This window comes from Xyrauchen texanus, chromosome 13, assembly GCF_025860055.1.
Source record: "Xyrauchen texanus isolate HMW12.3.18 chromosome 13, RBS_HiC_50CHRs, whole genome shotgun sequence".
Lineage (NCBI taxonomy): Eukaryota > Metazoa > Chordata > Actinopteri > Cypriniformes > Catostomidae > Xyrauchen > Xyrauchen texanus.
Window position 1 is genome coordinate 32,795,583 of NC_068288.1, and position 26,321 is coordinate 32,821,903.

Below are 26,321 nucleotides of genomic sequence, written 5' to 3' on the forward strand. Positions count from 1 at the left end.
TCATTCTTAAATATATAAAAAAAATCACAATAATTGAAAAACATTTTTTTCCACAAGTCATTACAAGTAAACAGGCACAAGTCCGAGTCAAGTCTAAAGTCACAAGGAGCAAGTCTAAAGTCAAGTCGAGTCTTTTCAGAGATCTAGTCAAGTAAGTCTCAAGTCCAGAAAATTGAGACTCGAGTCTGACTCGAGTCAAGTCATATGACTCGAGTCTCCCACCTCTGCTACATACTTTACAATGGCACCTGTCAAGGGGTGGTATATATTAGGAAGAAAGCAAACATTCAGTTCTGAAATTTCATGTAAATTTCATGTGGAAGCAGGAAAAAATGCAAGCGTAAGGATCTAAGCGACTTTGACAAGGGCCAAATAGGGTTGGCTAGACGACTGGGTGAGAGCATCTCCAAAACATCAGGACTTGTGGGGTGTTCTCAGTATGCAGTGGTTAGTGCCTATCAAAAGTGGTCCAAGGAAGGACAACTGGCAAACCGGAGACAGGGTCATGGGAGCCCATGGCTCATTGATGCGTGTGGTAAGGGAAGGCTAGTCTGTATGGTCTGATCCCATAGAAGAGTTACTGTAGCATATATTGCAGAAAAACATAATGCTGGCCATGATAGAAAGGTGTCAGAACATTGAGTGCATTTCAGCTTGCTGTGTATAGGGCTACGTAGCCGGTCAGAGTGCCTTTCAATGGGCATGCGAGCGTCAGAACTTGACCATGGAGCAATGGAAGAGGGTGGCTTGGTCTAATGAATCACGTTTTCTTTTAGATCATGTGAACGGCCAGGTGCGTGTGCATCATTTACATGGGGGAAGAGATGGCAGAAGGATGCACTATGGGAAGAAGGCAGATCGACAGAGGCAGTGTGATGCTCTGGGCAATGTTCTGCTGGGAAACCTTGGGACCTGGCATTCATGTGGCATTCGGTTACTTTTCACCAACCTAAAGATTGCCGCAGAACACATACACCCCTTCATGGCAACTGTATTCCCTGATGGCAGTGGCATCTTTCAGCAGGATAGTGCACCCTGCCACACTACAAAAATTGTTCAGGAATGTTTGAGTAACATGACAAAAAGTTCAAGGTGTTGACTCCAAATTCCCCAGATCTCAATCCAATTGAGCATCTATGGGATGTGCTGAACCAACAAGTCCAAACCATAGAGGCCCCACCTTGCAACTTACAGGACTTAACAGGATCTGCTGCTAACGCCTTGGTGCCAGATAGCACAGGACACCTTCAGAGGCAGTGTTGAGGGTAACGTGATAAAAGTAGCGCATGTTACAGAATCAAATAACTCTTTTGAGTAACATCAGAGTTACTTTTAAATAAAGTAACACGCTGCTTTTGTACACCTCTACTGTCCCTATAATTGTGTGAAATCAGGAGTAAAAGTGTGCAAACTTTGAGGAGGAGACATAGTGCATGATTGGAGTGAGGCAAGAGACTATTTAGCAGAGGAGATGAGTCACTTCTATTTAAAAAAAATGGGAGAATTGGAGCACCCATCTAAGAAGCTCTAGCTCCCAACAGTCAATGGATGTAGAAAGGAGGTCCCTCCTTGCAGGTAAAAGCGCCAATCACCTTTAGATACAGACGTCGCCTGTCAATCAACTCATTAACGCACATTTTGTGTTTTAGAGTAATATGAGGTCAACATTCGGTTGAGTGAAACGCGGTTGATTCATGTGTTAATTCACACTGCATTAAAAAAAAAATACAAATAAATAAATATCAGTAAACAACTTTAGGCAGAAGGATTATAAGCATCTTGCACTGGCCACGACATTACACACAGGGTGAAATACTCGCTCACTTCACTGATTATGCAGCCAAACTGCTCCATGTTACAGCTCCCTGTAACTGGGAGAATGGGATGAGAAAAGTTGACTCTGAATCAGTGGCTTTGAGCAATGTTCTACATCGACTGGGTATGCAGAGAAAATTTCTTAGTTTCTAAAAATATTATTATTTTTTTTTTTATATTAAACAAGTAGTTTGATTCATGAAACAAACCGTTTTAATGACATTTTGGTAGCATTAAAACTATTAAATTCAAGTTCTACCAAATTGCACCTTTGAAGTTGTGGCGTCTGTACGCATCGTGGATCAACTCAAAACAACCATGCACTGAGATGACATAAGTGGAAAATATAAATTTATTCATCAGACTTATTCCTTGAACCTGTTAGGCTGGCATTCCCCAATTAATTTTATCCTGACTTCAGAAAAACATCTTAAGTTTACTCTGGCATTGTTGATGGGCACCGCATATGATGACAGATATGATGCAGGTTCAAGTATTGGACTTTGCTGCTTTAGGGATTATTTGTATGGAATGCATGGCATAGCAGAAGAGAAACTGGCTGTGAGAAAAAGGTAATGCAAAAGTAATGATTTACTTTCAATAAAAAAATACTTTTTAATTAAGTTACTTGTTTAAGGAGAAACACAATATTCTAATATTCTTTTAAAAGTAACGTTACCCAACACTGTTAAGAAGTCTTGTGAAGCCCATGCCTCGACGGTTCAGACCTGTCTTGGCGACACAAGGTTGACCTACACAATATTAGGCAGGTGGTTTTAATGTTGTGGCTGATCGGTGTATGTGTGTGTGTATATATATATATATACACTAGGGCTGCAACTAATTATTATTTTGATAATCGATTATTAGAATGATTATTCAACAATTCGGCGATTATTGCGATGATTAATCATTAGCTCTTAACCGATTATTCAGCTTGTGCCCCGACTTAAAATGTTGTATTAAAATGTGCTTACTAACAATAGAGGGGGGGGGAAATCATCTTTTAAAACTACCTCTAAATGACATTCACTGAATTAAAGGGAAAAAATACTTTTATTAAGTTTAATTCAGTAATTTTTGTCTTGTTTTCCATTTAAAATTGTCTAAAAATCCTTAACAAGATACATTTACATGAGAAGCAAAATATAAGATATTTAGACTTGCTTTAAGAGGATGTCTCTTAAATATAAGTTTATTTTGTATACAAGTGTATTTTTTACCGTGAGTGCAGTAAAGACAAAATATACTTATATTCAAAATATTTGTGTTATAATATTATATTCAACATTCTCAGATAACAATTTTTCTTCTGCAGTATAGTTCCTAATGTAAATGTACATTGTTTTAAATGAGCTTTAGATATTTTTATTGGAAAACAAGCCAAAACAAATAATAATAAACATATTTTGTTTCAGTGTATAATGGGCAAGACTACCCTCTCTCACCTTTTTGTTCACTTCAATCCATCTTTAATTCACAAAAACAAACTCTCACTGATTAATAAAGCTGAGTATTGCCAATTTTCTTCACGATAAGCAATGCACAGTGACGTATATGATTCAATAAGTCACTAGTCATCGTGTTATAATCTAGCTTTAGCAAGTGCATGCTCGAGGGATGAGCGTCCCTGTGACAGAGTTCATCAGCTGGGTGCAGTTTCAATCTCTCCACCTTAGATCAGGACATTCTCGCAACTCATAGAATAGGCGCTGACTGCACAGAGAAATGCCAGAGTTGGAGTTTATAGTTAATTACATGACCTGTTTCTGTATTATTTGAACTTTAATAAAGCTATAACACATTAAAATTGCATTTAAGATGTAACCTTTGTAAGGGTGTTTCCTTTAAAGAGCTCCGACTCCACTTATTCCACAACGAGAGTGCTTCTGTATGTACTTATTTGGTATTTTTGCATATATCCCATACTTTGGGATCTACACAAGCTGAAGCTGTTTGGAAAGTTGAGAGCACAACTGGACTGTGATGTGTAATTCTTCCTCTGCAGTGCTGATATCACGTGTCATTATTAGAGTTTAATGCAATCTCATATTACGTTAAATGAGTTCAAACGACTATTCGACAAAGAACATTTTTGTAGAAAATGTTTTATTGTCTACGTTGTCGATAATGCAGACAAATCGTTTCAGCCCAAAATATATACACACAAAGAATATATGAATATTTTGCAATAAACTTTAAACATATTTTTTTCTTTCCATATTATATAAAAAAACATTAACAATCAACATTAAATCAATAGTTTTACATTGTTCCATAGATTTTAATATTATTATATCTTTTGCAATGCTTCTTTGGATTGTAATTACTTTCTTCATGATAGATGTTAAAGTACACAATCAAGTACCTTTGTCTTTTTAATCATGGCTTAGAACTCTTGTATGAAGTACTTTATGAAATCCGTATGGAAAAAATGCTTCCGGATCGAAGACAGCTGATAGAGGAAGCATGCACTGATGCTGCGGACTGATCTAACTAATAACAGTTTGATACTTTTAGCTGTTTATTAACTCCTTATATTTTAGCATTTTAGATATTTTAAGAGTAGCAAACTACTTTATCAAAAAGGTAGTTTAAATGTAACTTAACTACTTTAAATTTCTGTGCTAATAGTGCTACCAAACAGTATTGTGAAAATAAACAATGTCTTTAAACAGCTTTCCTGAATATTCCCTTCTTCTGCCATTAATTGAACAAACAGATAGTGCTGCCCCAAACCCACATGATTGGTTGAGTCAATATTGCGGTTTTGCGATGGTTGGGCCACTTATCCCCCGTTCACACCGCAAAAGTCATCAAGACAACAAAGCAACACGATCACTTCCAGTGAGAGCAGAGTGACTTCCGGTGAAACATGCGACAGTGACCGTTGGCGACAGAGGTCACTGTTGCGAGCAACAAGACAAAGTTTAGAAAAGTTTAACTTGATGCAAAGGATGAGCGACATTCGGGAGTGACTACCAATGAAAGTAAAGATACCAGAGTCAAGTGCAGGCAAGACAGAGATGTTAAAAACGTTTCTGTGAGCGATTTCACTGTTCTATATAATTTGTCTGTAACCACATACATAGATATAGCCTAATAAAAATTATGCATGGAAAACCGTGACAGCATTCCATGCGAGTTTGATTCATACATTGATTGTTCATCTTGTTCATGATATGATGCACTATCCCCTACAAAATATTCATTTTCAGAAGCAATAGAACTGATTCCTTCTCAAATTAGGATATCATCTTAGTTTTACCAGTAGTAATCTGTAATCATATTTTCCCAAGCTACTTAGCAAGTTACAATTTGGAAGAAGTTTCCATAGCATATCTCCCTAATAAACAAACCCAGTGCATATCAGACCACAAACACATTCACCTCACTGCAAGAACATATAAATAGTTTAGCATAATTGTTCCTTGTTCTTTTGCAATGTCTCTTTTTCTCACTCACAAATGCACACACATCTGCAAGACATACATCGGCTTACCTCCAGTCTTTTCGCTGTAGTACTTGCCGAATGCCTCGTCTTTAGGGGTGTTTGGGTAAAGATAACACAGTGGGTTAATAGGAACATTTTCTGCTTCCATGATCTGAAAGTTGCGGACAATCTCAGGTAAAGCAATCTGCTTCAGGTCTGCACTGGTAAATGGCTGCACTGCTCGAACATCCGGTTTGCCTAACAGACAACACAGAAAAGTGTGTTGAAATGATGTCTGATTTTCTTTGAAACAACATGGTCATAGACTGAAGTAAGATTAGTTGAATCCCTTAGGACAGTGTATATGTATATATATATATATAAATAAATAAAAGGCTTACCCTGGTTAGTATACTGCACCCAGCTGAACGTGATTCCACCATCTCTGATACTCTCACTGAAACGCAACAGGAAAGTGCCGTTCTGCTTCTTCTTCAATAAAACCTTCTCTGTTCCTTTGCTCACAAAACCCATTATAGATCTGCAGAAACAAGCATACTTGTGTTGAACAAACATCTACAGCTTAATGTCTGTCTGTTTGTCTGCCTATCTATCTATTGATCGATCGATGCATCCTTACCCATCACTCCACAGGTCTGAGAGGTACATTTTAACAAGGTTGAGAATACCATCCAGCCACACCCACAGGGTGAAGGTTGTACCAGGGATATTCTCCTAAAATACACACACACACACTTAAATACGTACTCATACATCAGTATTAGATATTTCAATAAGTTCTTTATAAGTGCCTTGTGCTCAGGTGTTCTTACCTTACTGAATCTGCCCCAGGATATTTTACAGTTGTCATAACTCTGTTGTTTGCCTGATTTATAAACACATTTTTACAACATTATCTTATAGATCATCACTTTTTAGCCTTTACCATGATATGTATTATATAAAGTTGAGTTCAATTGTCAATATTGAAAATCTGAGATTCAAGTTCAAATTTAAACATGGAAATAAACAAAGTTTTAGGATTTTGAACCATTTAAAAACATAATAATGTAAAATGAATATGCTTTTAAGATGTTTGCATTACTAGGTCAATAATCAAATAAGCAAATTTGTGATCTTAACTGCTTTGTACAAAAGGTGATGAAATATATAGGCTATAAAAAGCTTAACTTTGTAAATGCTTTAATGTAGAGCATTGTAACGGAGTCAAGTTTCTATCCTTTCAAAATAAGAGTCCCTTGAGTATTTCTGGCTTGTTAATAGTTAAAAGTCCCACATTATGCACCAAATCTTTATATTATCCATGTTGTTTTCTGGGATTTAATTAATTTTGGACTCTTGTAGCATCTATGTCTGTTTGTTTGTACATTCTATAAATCAATTTTTAAAACTATCACCCTTTTCCCACTTTACTGATCTGTATCAGCAAAATACACTATCGGTCGACCTCTGATACGGTGTGTATATATACACGCATGCTTTATATGGTCCAATGTCCAAAGGGAAGATAATATTATTTGAGGGTGTTTTCAGTTAAGTAACAAAAGGTGGGATGTGCGCTTACCAAAAAGTTTGATGGCGAGGGTCTCCAACTGATAGTTGTCCAGACCCCGTTTTCCACAGGAGAGAAACTGCCAACTCAACATCTCCCCAAACTGTGACCAGGAGGCTACAGGGGAGCTCTCAAAAAATGTTATGTTCTAGATGCACACACAAAAGTGAACTGTTAAGATGTGAATTTCAACACACTTTATGTTGCACTATTACTATGGCTCATTAAAAATATATTGCAAGCATGACTGCTGCTCTCTGACCTTGAGATCTGAACAGAGCATGTTGAACCAAAGAACAGATGCCCAGGCACTCTGCTGCTGACTAGAATTTGAAATCACCACAACGGGAAGAGAAGAGGTCTAAGAGAAAAAGGAATGATGATTATAAAATCTGAGTGCCAAGTCTCTGGAATGTCCAACTGCTTTGTATGAGGAAAGGATGTCTCACCTCCAAAGAGACCGACAGGCCTTGATAGTCAAACTGTGTCTCAAAGTTTACTTTGTGTAGTTCTTCAGTCACACTCAATGAAAGCTGCACAAAATATGTCACAGGATTTACACATACAAATATAAACAGAACAATGCAGAACACATTTTGTGATGTTTGTTTGTTTGTTTGTTTGTTTTTAACGCCATGCCAGCATCTATGGCTATTACCATGGCGAGAAATGTGTAAGCAATTCTGTAAGAGGTTTTTAAAATCAATTGTTCCTAAAAACTCTAAAATTGCATTCGGTTTTATTTTGTTGAACATTTCTTCCAGAGTGCTGACTGAATAAAAAAGGTTTCTCATGGGGTTAAGAGCAGTACAGTCTAATAAAACATGTTTCAGGGATAATGGATTCTGGCAGAATGCACATGTTGGTGAATCTTCTCCTAATATTAAAAACTTGTGTGTCAACCTGGAGTGACCAATACGACAGCGGGTGTAAGCAATCTGGTCCCAGCGATTTGAAAACAGAGGAGGAACTTCTTTTGCCAACAATAGGGCTGATTTCATGAAGTTTGTTCATGATGCATTGATCCCACTCAGTTTGCCATTTGTTTTTAATATATTAATTTATTATGGGTTTTATGTCAGTGGGAGGTATTGGACACTTTTGTAAATCTGCTGATAAAGCCTCTTTTGAAGCAGTGTCTGCTTCCTCATTTCCTGGGATTCCACAGTGTCCAAGTACCCAGCCAGCAGAAGCAGATATTGAAATTTTGGGCCTCCAAATCCAGTAGTTTGCATAGAATAGTCAAAAAATACTTTTCTGATGAAAGCATCTTGTACGTAGCTTTCAAGGCTGATGAGGTGATCTACAGTACTTTGTTGCGATTCCAGGATCCATACTAGATGTTCATTAACCATTCTTTTTCAGATACTTTTATTTTTGCAACTGTTTGACCCATGACCATATTTTTTACATTTAAAACATTACAAAATCCACTGTGACACTCAGATATCCGATTTGAATTCTTTCTGGGGGAAGAGGCTTATTAAAAGTGAGGATGTATGTACCAGTTTTGATAACTCGGTCCTCTCTTTTGATTATTATTCTTTTCACATTTACTACTCCTTGGGGATTGAGCTCACAGGTAATTTCATCTTCATCAACATAATCCAATTCTTTGGTGCGGCTCACTCCTTTGCTGTAACTTATTGTTGAGGTGATGCCTTTATTTGAACTCCAACGAGAAATGCGCCTCATAGTAAATTCTCTGCATTTGCCTTTTTAAAGCATTCCACTAGAATTTGCCCAGATCGTAACTTTCACGGTTTCTGCTACTCTTGTGATATACTTGTGTATAGCAAATGGAGAAAATTTAGTGATTGGCAAATCTGGTGATGCTGCTTCAAGGATTATAAACATTGTCCACTCTTTACTATTTGGCATGAGTAAACATTTACTCTCTGAAATACAGTCTGTTTCAAAGTCTAAAAACCGCTTTTTGGAAGTGTGATTTGAAGCCATATTTTAAGTTTTAGGGATGCACAGCGCCATGGAATTCCAGCAGAATATGCATCAGAGCTATAAGAATGATATACTCGAGCAGGTAGAGCAGATTGTAAACTGCTCCATCCACTCGATTGACCCTTAGCCAACGCATACTGGGGATTCTGGAAAGTTAGCCATTGTTGAGCTATCACAGAACTCTCAGAGCATGTCTTGACCAGCCGATTGATTGGATTGAGCTGTACCAACCTTCCGTCTAGGTGAAGTATGAGCCAAAGTACAGTGTTGAAATATTGCCAGCCGCAGCAAACCCTATTTCTCAGGCACCAGGATCTCTTCCTCCACCGACACGGGTCGCATATTACGGCAAAAAGATCACCCCTTTTTATCACTCCTTGCGAATAGCATTGGGGTACTGAGGATCTATTTTACTCTGGATCCTTACAGAGAGATGAAGGACGGTATAAGCACATCTAGATGGAGAAGGTGTGTGTAAAAAGGTATAATCAAGAAAGTTGTAAACCTCATGAGGGGGGCTCAAGGGTTGTTCTCTCTTGCCGAAGGAGAAGACTCAGAAGACTACAGAGGAAAGGAGCGTGCCACTGTTCCAATCACGAGCTACCATCAAGAAGATGGGACTCGTGCAGTACCCGGAACACATTTTGTGAGAAAATGAAAGCAGGAGGTTGCCCCAAATACTTCTGAACAAGTTGAATAATGAAAATAATCCTTGATACATTAACTTTTATTTTCACTTCTGTAGCTGTTTTGCCTCAGGAATCAACCCTTATCTGTTTCATTTGAAGTGACACTTAGAAGCTGTTCAGACCAAATGTGCTCTTGAATTTAAAAAAGCTAAATGCATTCCAACAAATGGAATGGAATGCAGGTTTCTCAAGACACGTTTTATAATTTGTTTTAACTTGAGAGCATTTAAAAATGTGGCGCTCATGCAAAAGACGCTGAAAAAAATAGCGAGACCATCCAACACGTTTACATAGAAAAACAAAAACGTCGACAGAAAACAATTTACAAAACTCACCTCATTGATTCCTTTTCCTCCACCACCAACCTTCTGATCTTTCAAAGTCTGTAGAAATGTACACACAATAAATTATCCCCCCCCCTCTCTTTTTCATAATTTTGACCTATCACACATAAAATGTAGAAGTACACAAATATATATGATGCTGTTGTGCTACCACTTAAAATCAACTGAACATTAAAATGTATCTGGTTTGATATTCTTCAGATTCTAAAATACACTTTAACATTATGCTGGAAATAGCAACATTCATATAGTGTTTTAGCACATACTGAAGATGCAATGTTACTATAACAAAACATTACAACAGACACTTACCAAATGTCTGAAATCAGCCACCATACCCCCATTCGTACTCTCAGCCATGTTAAGGGCTTTGCTCGAAGTGCCCAGCACGTTGAACTTACGAACCCTATTTCACACACACACACACACACGTGCACTGTATTAAAATGACATCATAGTATCATATCATGGTTCTGAATTTCTGCCTGGACTGAAGCTCTTTATTCTTCTGTTTAGCTGTTTGATTCATCTCCAATTCAAAACACTGGACCACATGAGATGAGGGCAAACAGCCATTCCTTAAACGCTGTCCTTTAACTGATGAAAATGTGTATACTGTACACATTTCAAATGTAACTTGATAAGGTATGCGATTAATTAAATATGATTAAAACATTTTATGCCGTTAAAGCATTCATTCAGTTTGACATTCGAACTGTTAGATTCTGTTCTGTGTAATTCTGAAAAACCTAGATGTGATGTTTAACAAAAGTAAAGTAATTTAATGTGTGCTAAGTTACAAGTATACAGGTAAGTGTGTGTTCACCGTATATGTGTATGGAGACACTCACCCTTTTACTTGTGGAGCACCCCTAAAAACAAAGGATGGAGGAGAGACTGAGTGTGTAAACGTATCCTCATTTACGATTCTCAAACATACTATTAGTCACATCTTACAAAACAAAGACAGAAAGTGAAACATAAATCTTACTTGTCAGTGGAGACAGTCACCTTCATAACATGGTTGAGCTCAGGAACTTTATACAAGAATCTGCAGAGAGGAAAGTGATGGGATAAATAAACCGTGAGACCTGTACTGCATAAACTAGATAAATCAATATACGCTCACAAGCCAGATTTCAGGTTTGGGTCATTTTCATGATCAGGATGGCAAATATATTTTCTGTTTTCCCAACTGATAGAAATAAGTTGGACTAAAACAGGAATAAGAAAGATGATGAATATTACAGGCACATATCACATGGAAAAATGTCTAGATAAAATTGAATTAATTAACAACTTCTGAGGAAAAAACAATATAAATAACTTGAAATTGATTTTGTATTGAAGCCACAGGTCTTTAAGAGCAAACCAAAAAATGTTGATCTTGAGAATAGCAATGCCTAATCTCTTTAAGAAAAAACAAATATTCCACAAGAGTCATTCCCACACACCCACGCACTATATGAGAAAGGAACAAAACACAACACGAGCGTGTCCCTGCATAATGTTACAAAAGGAATTTGCAGGAAGAGCACAATCACAAATATTTTTGAGAACTTAATAGTTTGCAGTATTTCAAAAATTGACATAACGTGACAGGTATGTATCTTATTGTGAATGTGTTTTATGAATGTCAATGTCAAAGCCTGACCTGACTCTGACTGAGAACTGGACATTTGTGCGCAGCACCAGTGAGCCTCGACCTTGTGGCATTGTTGGCTGAGTCTCCACAATGAATGCACTGAAAAACATGCATAATTAATAAAACATACAGTACATAGACACATAGATGTAGAAAGTTATAGTAGTGAATATGCTATGTGTGCATTTCAGTGTACCTCTTCAGCAGGTGGGTCAGTAGAGTGTCCACTCTGTTATTTAAGATGGGCTTTTGCACTGGAATGGGGTCATTGTTGTAGCTCATCTTCCCCACCAGCTCATCAAGCTTTTGTAAAAACTTCCGCAGCTGGAAAACAGAGTCCACCATCTGAGTAAACCTGTCAAAGATCATTAAAAGACAGACAAAGTTTAGAAACTGGTCCAAATGTGGTTTAAATTGACCAACACTTAAAAAAATAAATTCTTGTCTGGTGGATACCATTTCTCTAATTGTTCCAAATTTGTGTCATCTGGAGCGCCAATGCAGGACTTCTGTTGTCTCCGCTTCCAGTCCACCAGTTCCTCATCAACAAGTACGGAGCGCAAAGAATCAGCAGAGTCCAACACAATCGACATGTCAGATAGGAAGGTCTGAGACAAGGATACAAGTGCAGGCACAGGGCAAAGACATAACTGAGTACTGAAAACATGGGAATCATCAATAAAATGGTTTTATTTATCAACGCATGATTCGTGCTGGTAGAATTATTCATGTGCCTGACATGAGCCACTTTTTGCGCATTGTTCATCAGTGCACGCTGTTCCAAAAGTTTTTTTAATATTTTATCAAAATGTTACAACTTATTATGACTCTGAACATGCCTATTTGGATGATATTACAAAAGCTTACTTTTCAACCCCTCCTTTCACCCAACACCACTGAGGTATACTGCACTCAAGTTCTGATGAATAAAAATCAAGTCCCTTCCTAAATATTTTTTTCTTTGCCGAATATCCAGTTTCACTTGGAAATGTGCAAGATTACAAAAGTAAAATAGGTTGCAAACGGCATTTCACGTGGACAAGAATACAATAATATTCCTTGGCTTGCTCCTTGTGGTGATTGAGTCAGCAACATTCCAGCTACCAGCCTGAAGCCATTAGCACACCACCCATGACATGATAATCTTCGCAATTACAGAACAGAACATACCCATGTACCTACCTTTCTAGACTTATCAAGTGCGTTAAGCATCTTCTGAAGCCCTACAGTCTGCTTCTTTTCCTCTTCTTCTGTGCAAGCTAAACACAAATGGACACAAACACACAAAGGTCTGACATCAGTTACCAGTGGACAAAATCTGATGTATCCCCTGCCACTTCAATTGTTCTTCCAACAGAAATATGATTACAGCCAGGAAGAGACACTAAAGAAAGGCTATGTTCACACTGCAGCTGAATGTGGCCCAAATCAGATATTATTTTTGGTTTTGTTCACACAATATTTTAAATTTAACATAAATCATACACTGGTCTGAACAGCTGATGTTTGATATTACCTGTATGTGTATAACAAACCCAGACATGCTCATTATTTTAATATGTATACTGAATTAATCAAATTAAAATTGTTATTAGCAGTTATTTTCTTATTTTTAACCTGAATAGGACACTTCTGACTATCTAATAAAATATCAGCATGTGATGGAAGACCAGATGGATGAAGTAATTTTAAATAAAGTCAATATAAGTCTTTTTAAGACCAACTAAAGAAAATGTAAGGAATAAATTTAAGGGAACAACAGCAATACAGTATGATTATAAAAAGTCATATTTATAGCAACACTTCTGCTATACAAAGTTAAAAAATGCATCATTCCATAGATCTCCATTACTTTTAACTTATTTTACAAAAAGTGATATATCTTAAGGCTTGAATACCTCCCAACCATCAGAATGTGGAAATGACTTTTACCTTCTGGTCAGACTCATTGTATCAGCTATATTCCTCTATGACACTGCTGTGTCACTTACTGACAAATAAAGCAACACATACCGCCACCTACTGTACACTGTTCAATTCATATTTAGCGATCAAACTAAAGCACAACACGAAAACAATCCCTCATGCAACATTTAATGCCATGACCTTATGAATTATACACTTGTTGCTCCGATTTAAGAACTTAATTTGCAGATGGGCAAATTACGACTTTTTAAAACCCACAAAACTCTGTATATTGATCTGTAACCTCATAAATTCAGTAAATTTGTGACAACAACAGGCTTCTTTGCTGGTTTGGTGTTTGATGACTTCACCTCATAATCCACCAAAGCACATCCTGTAAAGCTCTAACAGCTTGTTTACAGTTTTAAGCATATCCTCTATTCATGCCCCAAAATATAAGACCTCCAAAATGATATATAACAATTCTTGTATTTTATTAAAGATGTTTAAGACTCTTTAAAGCCTTAAATATTAAAAAGTGAATTTAAGACTTCAAGACTTTTTAAGGACCCGTGGGTACCCTGAGATCTGTCACATGTGAAAAAATTAGCTTTGGGCCACATTCAGCTGCAGTGTGAATGTAGCAATAGAGAACCAGAGAGACAAATAAAAGACAAAAAAGGGAAGTGTAATAAAATACCTCCACTCTCCATTCGGTGTGTCTGATATTTGAAGTCAAACTCATCTTGGTGCTCCTCCAAACACCTTATGTTGTGTTCCATCACCTACCACAACGAGAAACGAATCATTATCTTGAGAAAACATACTTGCGCGCACACACACACACACACACACACACACACACACACACACACACACACACACACACAGTACATGTATACACACACCTCTACTTTGGTCTTCAGAGCTTTTAAAATATTTTCTAAGTGTCTCTGGCTTTCCAACTCCACTGCAGCTGGTTGAACCTGCAACATTTTCACCTGAGCCAATGGGAAAGACCAATTTAGAAAATGTGGATGATAATGACAATGACAAGTGATAATTTAGAAGCTTTAAGTTACTGACTTGTTGAGCAAGCTCTGCTTCATTCAGGATTTCTTTCTCCTTTACTAAGAACCAGTGGATAATAGCAGCTAGAGAATAGGGCTCCTCTTGATACTTCTGGGAACCAGTAAACATGACCCATCATGAGACAGGTGTCATATATTTTACCTTGCCATTTATTCATTTTTCCTGTGGTCAAAAGAAAAAAAGTGTGCAAGGGACAGAAATCAACTGACCTGAAAGTTTTGTTTGTAACGTCGGAAATTACGCTGCAGTAGGAAAGATTCTTTCTCTTGTGCAAAACGACTGAACTGGTTGTCCAGATTCTCCAACAACACCTGAAACAGAAGCACTGCTTGGGAAGAGTCCCGAGAGGCACGCTCCCTGCAAAATAAACAACAAACATCACATTAAACAGTGTGCCCAGTGTGTCTTTGCAGCAGGGGAGCTATACTATTTATTACAAAAGCTTTTGTGTATCTTTAATTAAATGTCATATGAACAACCACTCAATAATTCATTAGTTTCATGAATCTTAAATACACAACATTTCTTAATTTTTAGCTGGACTTGACAGAAATAAAATAATTGCAGTTCATTAAATCAGATTTTAATTCATTAACCCCTCTGATGGATTTTCAGATTCAGACAGTAGTTCAGATTCAAAATGGTCACTTGAGAGTCTGTTAAACATTGTGTCAGCTTATAAAAGTAATTCATGGTAAATATGTTTGTTTTCGAGAGCAGTCAGTAAAGACAATGCAACAGACTAACATATTTTCTTGCAATTATTTTGCAGTACATTTTTACCTCATGAAATTCAATTTCAAAGTGCAAGCACACAAATATAATTTTTTTTTTGGGGCTGTATTGCTGTGTAGGAAACATTGGTGCAATAGATATTCCTTGGTAAGGTCATATTATGTTTGAGTAAAATCTGTAATCCATAGTTATTTATAACATTTAGGAATTAAGAACTGTACAAGCAATTGGTGTTCAGGTGGCAATGCAGGTTTTACTGGTTTATCCCACAGGTACAACACTCACCAGTCCTGGCCCTCGATCCAATGAGCCAGGTAATGTCTCACATCCATAGAGAATTCATCTCCATTGTACAAATCGAAAACCTTTTGCAGATACACTGTATCCAGCCGCTGCAAGCTTTCCCACTGTGTCATTCTAAAAATTGAAACATATTACATGTCAGCTGAAAGGCTATTAATTTGATGAACAAATGATGATCAGAAGCACTCGAAACACCTTGTTTCACAGTTTAAAAAAAGAACAACAACTTTGCGGAAACAGCAACACAAGGTGGATAGAGTAAACACTAGGGATGCACCGATCTGATACCTGGATCATCTCCGATACTGAAGCTTTTAGACGGATTGGGTATCGGTCCGATGAGCCCAATCCAAATCCGATACTGTGTGTTAGTCATGTTCGTTACTGTCAAGCTCAAAAAAAAGACATAAAAGATCAATAAAAACACAATTAAAGTAGTCATATATCTCATACATTTTATTCAAAGCCACTTGAAGATGTGCAATAGCTCTGAGATTCACAAAAGGCTGTGTTTTATTAGTAAATATAAAAAATGCATGCACAGCTCCAGCACGTAAGTGAATGGTGCTGCTCTGTTTGCAAACACTCACAGCTACTTTAGAATGGCACTGAGGTGCATTTTACCAGGATTTGAATAAGAAGCTAATTAAACTACTGTGAATTTGCCTACAAACAGACACATACAGGACTTCCTGGAGAGCCAGATGGATTTAAAGTTAAATGTGCATGATTGAGATATATTACTATTATAATATATTATTATCATTTGTTATCATAAGTTGAATGGGTTCCAAAAAATAACTGTGTGAATGAAAAGTGAGTTGATACCTTAAAACTTAATTGAAACAAAAAGAGATCTGAAGTCCAGATACAAGTACAACATTTTGTTTTAAAAAAAAAAAAGCAACGGCTTCTTTTCTACTGAGGATACATTTTTACATTTATATTGAAATAATATGTAGTTAGAGGTTTGGGTTTCTTTGCATATTAAAGAGTAATCCCAATTAGTTCCACACAATAATGTAAAGATATTCTAAACAGTAGAAAAGAAGCCTTTGTGCAAACATTTTTCAACTTGTATCTGGACTTCAGAGCTCTTTTTTGTTCAATTTAGTTGTAAGATATCGGCTCACTTTTCATTCATTCATATTTTTTGGAACCCATTCAACTTAAATATTATTTGTAAACAAATGATAATATCTTATAATAGTAATATATCTCAATATCTTATAATAGTAATATATCTGCACCTTCAAATTTAAAACCATCTGGCTTTTATTTGAACATTCTGAACTTTCCAGGAAGTCCTGTATGTGTCTGTTTGTAGGCAAGTTCACAGTATTTTAGCATCTTATTCAAATTCTGGTAAAATGCACCTCTGGTGCCATTCTAAATGCATATTATAAGTGAACCAAATTGTTGAGCATTTACATCTGAGATGCTGTTTGCGAGTAGGGCTCAAATATTTTGCACTGGGTGAAGGCTAAAAATAGCCATGAGTGTCTGTGCAAACAGAGCAGCGCCATTCACTGATGTGCTGGAGCTGCGCATGCATTTTATATATTTATAAGATACAGCCTTTTGTGATTCACAGAGCTATTACACGTCTTCAAGTGGCTTTGAATAATATGCACGAGTCCTATGAAATACTTTAATTGTGTAATTATGGTTCTTTTATGTCATTTTTGAGCTAGTGCTACACGATTAATCATATCGCAATCGCGATGTCATCCTGTGCGATTATATGACAGCAAAATGCTGCAATTCTATTAAATAAATAAGTGCATGTGTGGACATGACAGCCCATTCTCTCGAAGAGCTGTTTGCCCATTTTCTACACCGCTAATAAAAAGATGACCAGTCAGTCTCAATTTAGGGAGTGGCACGTGTGGTCATGTCATGTGAGTTTCCGATGTGCAGCGTGGAAATCAGGTGAAGATGGATGCCAAGCAGACCGACACTGAACTGGTGGCCAGAAAAAATATCAACGATCATAGCTTGGCGATGTATCTTTATTTCATCCTTAAAGTTCATATAACACGGGAGCATGCCATGTAAATAAACACAAACTCCAAAACTGTCATTCTCGGTGCCGTAAGAGCCGCTTCAACCAGTCGCGGAAGAGACACAATCTGAGCGGGAGTCGAGACCGGGAGAGATATTAAGTTCTGCCGGGTGATGCGCACTCTAACACGGAGACGTTCTTCTCTCACCCCCGCTGTCTGAAGCTTGCAACGTGTAGCATCATTGATGAGATCATCATAAGATCAATCTTATGTGAAAAATGACACTAAAAGGACAACAATAATAAAATGTGTGTGTGTGTATATATATATATATAGGTTTTGGATAGACAAGATTGACAAATGCTTATCAATGATAATCTTATGGCTAAAATGTTTACAGAGTTAAGTGGCTAAAATATCAATATGACTAAATGTTACTAAAATATGACTAAAATGTCAACAGTTTTCATTGACTAAAACGACATTAAAAAGGCCAGTAAGCCAAACAAAACAAAGCACAATTACAGATGTGTTTGCCAGTGTCACGCCATATGACAAGTCTTCACAGAGATATAAAGAGACATGCACCGTTAGCAAAGTGGGATTTCAGAAAATGATCCACACACACCGGACAAGAGGTACCAGCGATAAGTAGAACTTTTTAGAAAGAGGATTTGGAAATACCAGTTGGTCATTTAAAAACACACACACACACACATGTTGGTCTACCTATCATTATGAGGACTTTCCATAGACAAAATGACTTTTATACTGTACAAACTATAGATTCTATCCTCTAAACCTAACACAACCCCTAAACCTAATCATCACAGAAAACCTTCTGCATTTTTACATTTTCAATAAAACATTGTTTAGTATGATTTTTAAGCGATTTGAATTATGGGGACACTAGAAATGTCCTCATAAATCACATTTATAGCATAATAACCTTGTAATTACTAATTTGTAACTTACAAAATTGTCCTCGTAAATCACAAAAACACGCACACACACACACGCACACGCACACAAGTTTTAGTGAACCACACTTTTATATCCAGTTTCCTTTTCAAAAGAGTTTATAGAAAGTACGTTACATCCTGATTAAATGTCCCTGTTTGTTTGGACAATCTTATTTTCATGAAAAAAAATTATGTTCTTATTTATTTTTCCATTTTATTTAAGTGTAATATTGAGAAAATAACAAGTTTGCAGTAATGCAAAGATATTATTTAGTTTTGTAAAAATATTTTAATTTGAAAACACTGCATTTATAGTTGTTGTTGTTGCTAGTTTGTATGTTTGAGTTGAGACATATTTCAGCATTATCAGTAATCTATTTGTGCATTTTCCTTGATAACCAAACAAGTTGACTCATGTTACCATTTGTTTATTTTTTCGCAATCGCATATCGCAATATTAGCCTCAATAATCGCAATATGACATTTTCCCCAAATCATGCAGCCCTACTTGACAGTAACGAACATGACAAACACATAGTATCGGATTTGGATCGGGCTCATTGGACCGATACCCAATCAGTTTAAAAAAAGTCAGTATCGGAGATCTGATATACTGATCCAGGTATCAGATCAGTGCATCCCTACAATAAAGTATTTCAGAGCTGAACATAGCTAAAAAAGTATTCCATATTTCACTATAAAAAGTAATTTTTGTTATTATTATCTGCATTATCTTTTCCAGACCATAAAATCACAATTTTAAAATTCCCTGATATTTTCAGGTTTCCAATGACTGTGGGGACACTGAATTAGTAAACTAATCCAAATATTACAACATTAAAGTTACAAAGAAAATAGAAAAGAAACCATATTGATGACTTCAATTGAAATGTTTTCTGCACACCAAGTCCCTAACTAATCAGTAAAATGGCACTATTTTATCTTATATAAAAGTAACGGCTTAAAGTTTCCACACTATTAAATCACTTTATTTTCAGTAGTGACCCAGTGTCAGAAATTACATTTATGGTCAATATCTGCCCCCCTTTATTTGATTTTACACATAATAGTTTGCTCTGTCCAGTACCAAGGACATTACCAGCATTGTGTTGTGTCACAGACAGATTGGTTACGTCATTGGACTTCCTGTTTCTGACAGCATGCTGCACGAGTGTTTGTAGCCTGCTTAGCATGGGTTATTCTTATTCTCATACGTTCGTCATTTTATCCTTTGTCATTTTAATGCGTGTTTCGGGTTTTTCCACTTTTCTACTGTTTATCTGTGTGTGTTTTTACCTGTTACTGCTGGAGCCTAGCTCGAGTCTGTGTTTGTAGCCTGCTAGCTTTTTTAGCATCACTTATCTATCTGATTTCAGCTTTTAATCCTTAACGTCTGCCATTTTTCAGCATGCATCAGTTTTTCCCCCGCATTATTCTCTTATCTCGATTGAACTGCGTTCATTTTCCGCGTGCATCTGCTTTCTATTTGTATTGCGATTAAATTGCGTGCACCCATTTTTCTCCTCTGTGTTACATGGATTATTGCATCGATCTCAAAGCACCGCTTATAAAGAACAAACATAACAACAAACAATTGTTTGAGGGATTCACATTGATCTCAAACCCTCACCACTCGGCAACAAGTCATGGCATCCGCTCATGTTATTTCTTCCTGCATTGCATGTCACATGTTTACAATAGCTTCTTCCATCAGCAGTGAAGGATTCACGTGTGATAAATATAAGGAATTAGTCAGGCTGACAGAGAAGTTTAATGAGTTAGAGACACACATCCAAACGCTAGTAGAGGTCAGTGAGAAAGAGAAGCCAGTAGATATGGTTTCGGATGCAGGCAGTACAGAGAGCAACCCACACACATTTTGGTTTCGGCTGTACAGCCCACACAGTTAATTAATGCACCCACTGAGAATCATGCTGAAATAGCCTTTGATAATGGTGATTCTATTGTGAGGAATGTGGAAATAGAGTCAACAGCCACTATCGTTAAATGCATTTCGGGGTACCAGAGCACCTGACATCAGATCAAATTTGCAAGTGCTTGCTAATGCTAAACATAGACTTCCTAAAATTGTTATTTATGTCGTCACTAATGTTGTCCGGCTTCACCAGTCAGAAATCACTAGATAATGTTAAAGAGCTGTGTGAATTTGCAAAAACGATGTCAGACACTGTAATATGCTCTGGCCCTCTCCCTGCTCGTCATGGTGATGAGGTTTATAGTAGATTAGTGTCACTGAATGGCTGGATGTCTGAGTGGTGTCTGGACAATAGAACAGAATTTATAGACAATTGGAAGAGTTTTTGGGGTTGACCTGACCTGCTAAAGAGAGACGGACTCCATCCCTCTAGGGAATGTGCTGCTCTCCTCTCTAGTAATTTGGCTCATAGTCTTAATAATGATAGTATTTGACTAACTGGGACCGAGGTCAAGAAGCAGACAAACTAGTTAATCCGTGCAACTGCTAGCTGTCTTGAGACGTCACACAGTTAATATAAACTACAACACAGAGACTGTATCACCTAGATATCACATAGAGACTGTGTCTGTTCCCCGAACAACAAAACGCAAAACTCTCACTAAATAATTTAGAACACATTTGATTAAGGTCAAATTGAACAAAACAAAAAAATGTAAGATAAAAATCGTATGAAGGTATGGCTACTAAACATTAGATCTCTTTCTACCAAAGCACTAATTTTAAATTAAATGATTACAGATCATAGTTTGGATGTGCTCTGTTTGACTGAAACCTGGCTTAAACCAGATTAATATATTAGTTTAAATTGATCTACTCCCCCAGGTTATTGTTATAAACATTGAAGGGTCAAGGAGAAAATGTTGCTACAATCTACAGTGAAGTTTTTGGTGTTACTCAGAGGACAGAACTTTTTCATATTTTACCCTTTCTACAGTATATAGATCATCTGTGCCTTATTCTGATTTCCTTGGTGAATTTGCAAATGTTTTATCAGATCTTGTAGTTACTGTAGATAGAGATTTAACTGTCGGTGACATCAACATTCACATAGATAATGAAAATGACACATTGGGATTAGCATTTATCAATATTCTCATCTCTCTTGGAATGAACAGGACCAACTCATCACCATAATCATACACTAGATTTAATTCTGTCATATGGAGTTAATGTTGATACTATAGAAATTCTGCCGCAGAGCGATGACATCTGGGATAATTTCCTTATATCTTGTATGCTGCAATCAACTAATATTACTCAATCTACACCATGCTATCGTTCAGGTAGAACTATTCTTTAGACCACTAAAGATATCTTCACTAATAATCTTCCAGATCTATCTCATACACTCAGTAAACCCCAAAGCCTAGAAGAACTTGATGAAATAACAGAAAATAAATAGTCATCTCTAGCACTCTTGATAGTGTCACCCCCCTTCGATGAAAGAAACAAGCCCTGCACCATGGTAAAATGATCACACTCATGACTCAGAGCAGCTCGTAAAATGGAGTGCACATGGAAGAATGCAAAATTAGAGGTATCTCACGGTGCATGGAAGGATAGTGTCTGTAGCTACGGACAGGCACTAAAAGCTGCTAGGTCAGCATATTTGAGCAAACTCATATAAAATAACAACAACAATCCTATGTCTTTATTCAGTATTGTGACTAAATTGATTAGGAATAAAGCTTCAACAGAACAGATATTCCGTCGCAGCACAAGATTAATGACTTGAAGAATTTCTTTACTAATAAAATGTAAATAATCAGAAATAAAATTTAAATTATGCAATCATATGTCACACCATCTCAGAAAACCGTGTCTTATAATTTTCCTCATGTGCAACTTCAATCCTTTGCGGTCATAGGTCATGAAGACCTAACAAAACCTATTGAAACATCAAAAGCCTCAACATGCATGTTAGATCCAATACCAACCAAGCTCTTAAAAGAGGTTTTCCTTGTAATCTCAGAACCTCTTCTTAATATTATTAAATCCTCACTATCCTTTAGAGGTCGACCGATATTGGTTTTTTCAGGCCGATGCCGGTCTTTTGATATCCGGGTCGGCCGACGGTCGATTAATGCTGTCGATTTATTTTGGCGATATTTGGCGATATGTGCTTGTTTTTAACCTCTTATTTGAACCTTTTATTTGAAAGATAAAATGTAACACAAATAATTACTTAAGTTAGACAAAATTTCTCAACAAATACATTTATTGAACACTTGATCAATCTGCACTTGTACACTTAAATTAAAAATGTATAATGTAAAAACATATTGTATAAATAATGTATAACAAATATATTAAATAAACAAAGCAGGTGTTACAAACTGCTCCGAGACACGAAGGTTGAGATCCAAATGCAGCTTTAATTAAGGGGCAATCCAGAGACGTAATCCAATATTCACAGCATCCAAGAGAAGCACAGGCATAACTAGGGATGGATATCGTTAAGGTTTTAATGGTATTACTATCTTACCGATACTGCTGATCGATCCGGTACTTTAACGGTTCTCAAACGTCAGCATGTTTATTAGACAGCTTCCCCTTTAAGACCGTGTTCAGATCTAACAGGCTCCTGATGCAGCATATTTTCTCCCAACTATTTCCATAACTACATCCATTTAAGACATAAACTTTGTTTAAGCCGGTCGTTTTGACATATTTTTGTGTATATTTGATCGTTTAGACGTGCACATGAAACCCAAAGTAGCCTATACTTTGCGGTCTGTTTCGGAGCGCGTGCCGCCTTGGGAACGGTATCTCTTGCATTCTTTTTATTATTAAACGCGTCCTGCAATTTACCAACAGTAGCTAGACTGCATTTTACAACAATCACCTATCGTGCTGATTCTGACGTTAAGTTTGAGTTTTAGGGAGAAATGTCAGTGCACCGCTGTGAAGGGAAGGAAGTTGTGCTAGACAGAATGCTGCTTATGTATAAATATTCTTTTTATAATCTTTCGAAGGCGAAATCTAAAATAAAATCAGACTATAATCACAGATCTAAACCAGGCTATGTTTGAATGTTTAGTTCTGTCACTCATTAAGCAGGGCTCGTGTTGTGCTCGCTGTAGCACCGCGTGAGAGATCTCTCTCTCTCTCTCTCTCTCTTTCTCTCTCTCTCTCTCTGACTGCGAATAGCTAAATTGCATCACAGACGAATGGTTTCATATTATTATACATAGAAATGGCTAGCAAGATAAAATAACTTTCTCTTTATAGCAATAATACATTTATTTTCTTAATTTCTCCAGTACCAACAGCAGAACCGATAACGTCCGAGCTTACCAAAGCCAGTCCTTCAATAGCCTATAGTGCGTTGGTATCTTTTTTATTACTTATTTCTCTGCATTGAGTGACAACCCTTTCAAATATAAGACACACAAACAGAACAAATAAAAGTCTCAGATTCACGGTCTGTAATTGCAAAATTCTTGCTTACTTATTGTGACATGATAGCAACCCTTCTGCTGTGATAATGCAACTTCAACTACACTATCAATATCCAAAGTAGCCGAACGTCACGTTTGTCGCGTTTTTTCTTGAAGTTGGCAGTAACATATCAAAAGTTTTTAATTAAATATAAATAAGTTATACAAATTTAATCCTTACTGTTTTCTCCAAGGAACTTAGCTCCTTCCTTAGGCACTGGATGAGGTCTGCTCACTCTGCTGGAAAATGACTCTAGGGGCAGCGTGCGTCGAACACGTGTTCCACAACAACACTAGGCTGCCCACAGATGCGCCTGCCTAATAATCGGCTTGATATACTTGGATATTGGCCGTTGCCGATTATGTTAAAAAAAAATGCACTCTACTATCCTTAGGACATATCCCAAGAAACTTAAAAATGGCAGTTATCAAACCACTTATTAAGAAGCCACAACTTGATCCTGGAGAACTGGCTAATTATAGTTTATGTTATGTCGAAAATACTAGAAAAGGTAGTATCCTCCCAAATATGTTAATTTCTATAGAGAAATAGTATGAACATTTTCAGTCAGGATTTAGGCCACATCACAGTACAGAGACTGCACTTACAAGTTACAAATGACTTGCTCTTATCATCTGATCGTGGCTGCATTTCACTTCTAGTGCTTTTGGATTTTAGTGATTCATTTGACACGATAGATCACAACATTCTCTTTAATAGGCTAGAGAATTATTTTGGCATTTGTGGAGTTGGATTAGCATGATTTAGGTCCTATTTAGCAGACCGCTATCACTTTGTCTATGTAAATGAGGAATTGTCAAACCAAACAAAAGTAAAGTATAGAGAGCCACAGGGATCAGTTTTAGGGATTTTCTCCTTGTATATGCTTCCCCTGGGAGATATCAGGAATCGTGGAATAAGTTTCCACTGTTATGCCGATGATACCCAACTTTATATTTCTTCAAAACATTTCACAATTCTCCAAATTAGCAGTGTGTATCAACTCAATTCCAACAAAACAGAGGTACTAATTATTGGACAAAAACACTCATTCATACGTTCATGACCTCAAGACTAGATTATTATAATGCATTACTGGGAGGATGTCCAGAAAGATCAATAAATAAACTTGGTTCAAAATGCAGCAGACAGAGTGCTGACTAGAACCAAGAATTATGATCATATTTGCCCAATTTTATCATTGTTACATTGGCTAACTGTTATATTTCGTATTCATTTTATAATTATGAGAACTACGTACAAAGCTTTGAATAGTCTAGCTCCACAGTACTTACGTGACCTTCTACCACACTATATTCCATCATGTTCATTACAATCACAAAATTCTGGTCTGTTAATAGTTCCTAGAATATCAAAATCCACAAAAGGAGTTAGTGCCTTTTCATATTTGGCACCTAAACTATGGAATAGTCTCCCTAACACTGTTCGAGATACAGACACACTCACTCAGTTTAAGTCTAGAATAAAGACTTACATCGCTTCACTTTTTCCACATTTTGTTAGGTTACAGCCTTATTCCAAAATTTATTAAATCATTATTTTCCTCAAAATTCTACAAACAATACCCCATAATAACAACGTGAAAGAAGATTGTTTGAAATCTTTGCAAATTTATAAAAAAGAAAAATGAAAAAAATAAATAAATAAATAAATTAAAAAAAAAAAACAAATCACATGTACATAAGTATTCACAGCCTTTGCCATGACACTCAAAATTGAGCTCAGGTGCATCCTGTTTCCACTTGTAATGATGCAGACGAGGGCAGACAAGGAGTGGGATCTAAACGCAGGTTTTATTAGGCACAGAGTGAAAACAAACAAGAACAAAAGAAACATCCACAATGGGAAAACTGAAATTAAAACACGAACACATCAGAGGAACACGGAACTGGGAGAACACGGCAGGATGAACACAGCTGGAAGGGAAACGGAGAAAACACAGGAACATCTAAAACAGCGAAACATAAACACGTGAGAACCCTTCATAAACATACAACGATCAACAAAGACTGAACAAAGAACCAGGTTTAAATACAGGAGGGAACAAACAAGGGAATGAGGGACACCTGGAGGAAACAATCAGAGAAAGATAACCAATCATAATAACAAACTACAAAGGACTACAAAAACCAAACAGGAACCAGCAAACAGGGGCTAAACTAAACTTCAACATAAGAGCACAACAACAAAAGACACCAATGAACATGACAAACCAAACAGGAAACAGGAAACAGGGACTAAACTGAACTTCAACATAAAAGCACAACAACAAAAGACACCAATGAACATGACAGAAACCAAACAGGAAACAGGAAACAGGGACTAAACTGAACTTCAACATAAAAGCACAAAGACAAAAGACACCAATGAACATGACACCACTGATCATCTTTGAGATG

At 36.8% G+C, this 26,321-nt stretch overlaps 1 protein-coding gene across 3 annotated transcripts in view; it reads right to left on the reverse strand.

Annotated features, from left to right (window-relative positions):
• LOC127653587 (signal transducer and activator of transcription 1-alpha/beta-like) overlaps positions 1–26,321 on the reverse strand; it is a 66,498-nt gene that overhangs the window by 29,908 nt on the left and 10,269 nt on the right. For all 3 annotated transcript variants that reach the window (XR_007971834.1, XR_007971833.1, XM_052140309.1), the window contains exons 2-21: positions 15,476–15,607; positions 14,665–14,812; positions 14,450–14,545; positions 14,272–14,364; positions 14,064–14,148; positions 12,641–12,717; positions 11,915–12,066; positions 11,655–11,813; positions 11,468–11,557; positions 10,805–10,864; positions 10,665–10,685; positions 10,126–10,219; positions 9,805–9,852; positions 7,271–7,354; positions 7,084–7,182; positions 6,834–6,969; positions 6,082–6,134; positions 5,889–5,983; positions 5,650–5,789; positions 5,318–5,506 (exon numbers count right to left, since the gene is read on the reverse strand). Coding sequence is in view for 1 of the 3 variants with exons in the window: in XM_052140309.1 (XP_051996269.1) it covers positions 5,318–5,506; positions 5,650–5,789; positions 5,889–5,983; positions 6,082–6,134; positions 6,834–6,969; positions 7,084–7,182; positions 7,271–7,354; positions 9,805–9,852; positions 10,126–10,219; positions 10,665–10,685; positions 10,805–10,864; positions 11,468–11,557; positions 11,655–11,813; positions 11,915–12,066; positions 12,641–12,717; positions 14,064–14,148; positions 14,272–14,364; positions 14,450–14,545; positions 14,665–14,812; positions 15,476–15,606 (2,050 nt within the window). In the remaining 2 variants the exon portion in view is untranslated. The remainder of the gene's footprint in view (positions 1–5,317; positions 5,507–5,649; positions 5,790–5,888; positions 5,984–6,081; positions 6,135–6,833; positions 6,970–7,083; positions 7,183–7,270; positions 7,355–9,804; positions 9,853–10,125; positions 10,220–10,664; positions 10,686–10,804; positions 10,865–11,467; positions 11,558–11,654; positions 11,814–11,914; positions 12,067–12,640; positions 12,718–14,063; positions 14,149–14,271; positions 14,365–14,449; positions 14,546–14,664; positions 14,813–15,475; positions 15,608–26,321) is intronic.